The sequence below is a fragment of the Triticum urartu genome, chromosome 6A, assembly GCF_056163025.1.
Source record: "Triticum urartu cultivar PI428250 chromosome 6A, HENAU_Tu73, whole genome shotgun sequence".
NCBI classification, from domain to species: Eukaryota; Viridiplantae; Streptophyta; class Magnoliopsida; order Poales; family Poaceae; genus Triticum; species Triticum urartu.
The window spans coordinates 542043780-542047492 of record NC_141878.1 but is presented as its reverse complement, the minus strand read 5'-3'; the positions used below and the strand labels follow the sequence as shown (position 1 = coordinate 542047492).

The 3713-nt window shown below is 62.3% G+C and overlaps 1 protein-coding gene across 1 annotated transcript; it reads right to left on the bottom strand.

Annotated features, from left to right (window-relative positions):
* Positions 1-2715: 2715 nt before the first annotated feature.
* On the bottom strand, positions 2716-3438 carry LOC147966177 (uncharacterized). Its single transcript, XM_087530743.1, has one exon. It carries the CDS (start codon positions 3436-3438, stop codon positions 2716-2718), a length of 723 nt encoding a protein of 240 aa, XP_087386869.1.
* Between the last annotated feature and the right edge of the window lie 275 nt (positions 3439-3713).

Here is a 3713-nt window from a genome sequence, read left to right as displayed (position 1 = left end):
TCGCGGGCATCCCATTCGCCGGGGCACTGCTGCACCACCAGGTCTGAGTCACCGTAGCACAGGATGCGCTGGATGCCGAGTTCCTTGGCAAGCCGGAGGCCGTGCACAAGGGCTTCATACTCGGCGACGTTGTTGGAGGCGGCGAAGTGGATCTGGAGCGCGTAGTGGAGCCAGTCGCCCTTCGGGGATGATAGTACGATGCCGCCCCCCAAGCACGAGTCGCATCTTGGACCCGTCGAAGTGCATGCACCAATGCGTCGAGTTGGGAGGCGACGGTAAGTACTGGGTCTCGGTCCAGTCGACGAGGAAGTCGGCCAGGGCTTGAGACTCGATCGTGGTGCGGGGCTCGTAGAGGATGGTGTGGCCGGCTAGCTGGATCGCCCACTTGGCAACCCGGCCAGAGGCATCCCGGCACCCGATGATTTCTTCAATAGGCGCCGTGCTGACCACGGTGACAACGTGCTCTTGGAAATACTGCTTCAGCTTCTTGGCGGTGAAGTACACGCCATAGCACATATTCTGGTAGTGTGGGTAGTTCTGCTTGGAGTTGGAGAGCACCTCGCTCAGATAGTAGACTGGGCGCTGGACGGCTTGGATCTTGCCCTTCTCTGGTCGCTCGACCACCAGTACCGTGCTGACCTCCCACGAGGTCGCGGCTATGTAGAGCAGCAGCCGCTCCTTGTTGGTCAGCGCGGCCAGGACTGGTGCGGTGGAGAGCATGCGCTTGAGGTCTTGGAAGGCCTTGTCTGCCTTGCCGTTCCATTCAAACGGGCTCGTCTTCTTCATCAGCTGGTACAGGGGTAGCGCCCTCTCGCCCAGCCAGCTTAGAAACCAGCTGACCGAGGCCAAGCATCCGGTGAACTTCTGGACATCGCGCAGCCGAGCCGGCTTGCGCATGCGCTCGATGGCCTTGATCTTCTCCAGGTTCGCCTCAATGTCGCGTTCCGAGACGAGGAAGCCGAGTAGCTTTCCGGCCGGGACGCCGAAGATGCATTTTTCCGGGTTAATCTTGACCTTGTATTCACGGAGGTTGGCGAACGTTTCCTTCAAATTGTCGAGGAGCGTGAGGTGCTGCTTGGTCTTCACCACGATGTCGTCCACGTACACGTGGATATTGCGGCCGAGTTGCGGCAGCAGGGATTTCTACATGCAGCGCTGGAAGGTGGCGTCGGCGTTCTTCAAGCCGGACGACATGGTGATGTAACAATACGCCCCAAAGGGCGTGATGAAGGACGTCTTCAGGGCGTCGGCCGGGTCCAGCTTGATCTGGTGGTAGCCAGAGTAAGCGTTCAGGAAGGACAGGAACTCACACCCGGCGGTTGAGTCGATGACTTGGTCGATCCGTGGGAGGGCGAACGGATCCTTGGGACATGCCTTGTTGAGGCTGGTGTAGTCGATACACATGCGCCAGGTCTTGTTCTTCTTCAGGACGAGGACTGGATTGGCCGGCCACTCGGGGTGAAACACTTCCATTATGAAGTCGGCCGCCAAAAGCTTGGCCACTTCTTCACCAATGGTTCTTCTCTTTTCTTCAGAAAATCGTCGTAGGGGTTGACGGACAGGCTTGGCGTCCATGCGGACGTGAAGTTTGTGCTTGGCGTACTTCCTCGGGATACCCAGCATGTCCTTGGGGGTCCATGCGAAGATATCCCGATTCTCACGGAGGAAGTCAACGAGCTCGCCTTCCTATTTGCTGTCGAGGCGGGCGCCTATGACAACGTATTTGCTGCAGCTGGGGTCTTCTGGGTTGAGCTTCACTTTCTTGGTCTCCTTGGAGGGCTTGAAGGCGGCCTCGCCGGCCGGGTCCGGGGTCGGGATCGACGCGGCGGAGGCCTTGCCTGCCAGGGCGACGATCCGGTCGAGCTGGCGCCACTCCTTGGCAGTGACCAGCGACTCGGCCAACTTGGCGCTGTCTCGGGCGCACTCCAGGGACTTGCGGTAGTCGCCGGTGATAGTGATGAGGCCCTTGGGACCCGACATCTTCATCTTCGGGTACGCGTAGTGGGGAACCGCCATGAACTTGGCGAGCGCGGGCCGACCCAGCAACGCGTGATACGCGCTGGACAGGTCCACCACCTCGAACCAGATTGGTTCGTGCCGGAAGTGGCCGCTGTCACCGAACAAGACATCTAGCCGGACCCGGCCAATGGGGGAGTAGGAGAGGCTGGGCACGATGCCGTGGAAGATCGTTCGGGTTGGCTCCAGGTCCTCGGCCTTGAGGCCGAGCTTGGTCATCGTGTCGCAGTAGAGAATGTTGATGCTGCTACCGCCGTTGATGAGGACTCGGGAGAACTTGCATGTGCGCCGCGCGACAATGGTGGGGTTGAGGACGAGGGGGTAACCACCCGGACTCGGCATGACTGCCAAGTGATCCTCCCGGGTCCAGGTGATCGGGCGATCCGACGAATGCATGAACTCCGTCTTGGCCGGGACAACGGTGTTCACCTCCAGCCGAAGGAGGCGCTCGCTGCGCTTGTCGTCGCCGAGGCTGGTGAAGACGACGTAGGCCGCGTTCTGGTCTGGGTAAGCATCGTCGCGCATCGCGCCGCCAGCTGGAGGCTGCGGTGGATGCGGAGGCGGCTGTCCCGCGCCGTGAGCCGGAGCCAGAGGGGGCGGGACGTCGCCCCTCATGATTCGCTTGGTGAGGGCGCACTGCCGAAGCGTGTGCGTGGAGGGTTTTGCGCTGCTGTGGTGCTTGCAGGGGGCGTCAAGCATCTACTCGAAGCTCATGGCGGGTTGCCATGCCGTCTTGCCGGTTTGCCGGCGCTTCGCCGCCGGGTCCGCTGCGGGTTCGGCGGCCGCGACGAGCCGGTTGCCGTTAAGCGGCGCCGGCTGGTCGGCCTTGCGCTTGTTCTTCTGGTGATGCTGCTGCCGGCTGCTTTCACCAGCCGGCTTCGAAGGGGGAACCGGCTTTGTCTTGCCGGCTTCATCCAGTGCCACCTGGATCTTCATGGCGGAGTTGGCGGTGGCGTACTTGTCCGCCGCCACCATGAGCGCGGCCATGGTGGCCAGCTCAGAGCGTAAGAGCTTGTGCTTGAGGAGGGTGTCGTCTCGGTACCCGCTGACGAAGTACTGGATCGCCTGGACTTCATGGACGCCCTCGTAGCTGTTCTGGAGCTCGGTCCAGCATGCGAGGTACTCGTGACCGGTCTCCGCAGGCCCCTGCACGCACATGGCGAGCTGGCTAGGGCGGCCGGGTCGCTTGTAGGTCCCCGTGAAGTTGCGGATGAAGCCTTCCTTGAAGTCCACCCACGTGTTGATGCTGCCCATCGGCAGGCTGTTCAGCCATGTGCGGGCCGACCCTTGGAGCATGAGCGGTGCGTAGCGCACAGCGAGACGATGATTGGCACCGGTGATGCCAATGGTCGTGGTGTAGTCGGTGAGCCAGTCTTCTGGCTTCACCGTCCCATTGTACTTGGGGGTGTCGCGGGGGAGCATGAATCCTTTGGGGAAGGGCTCTCCTCCACCTCCAGGGAGCGAGCGAGCCGATCGAGGCGGTGGTGAGCGTCAGCGTCGTCGATGGCGCACGGGCTGAGTCGACTTGCGGCCAGGCCACGGAGGGCTAGGTCGGTTGGAGCCGGACGCCGGCCATGCTAGCCGGGTCCGCGCTGGATCTCTAGGACGGACTCGTTGCCCAATCCGCCAGCGGCTGTAGCGGCCGGGTCACGCTGAGTCCGGGCTCGTCCGGAGTGCGCCTCGCCGGGTGGCGAGGA

Bases quoted from the DNA above. Each gene is read 5' to 3' on its own strand.
- LOC147966177 (XM_087530743.1), bottom strand. From the start codon at position 3,438: ATGCTCCCCCGCGACACCCCCAAGTACAATGGGACGGTGAAGCCAGAA.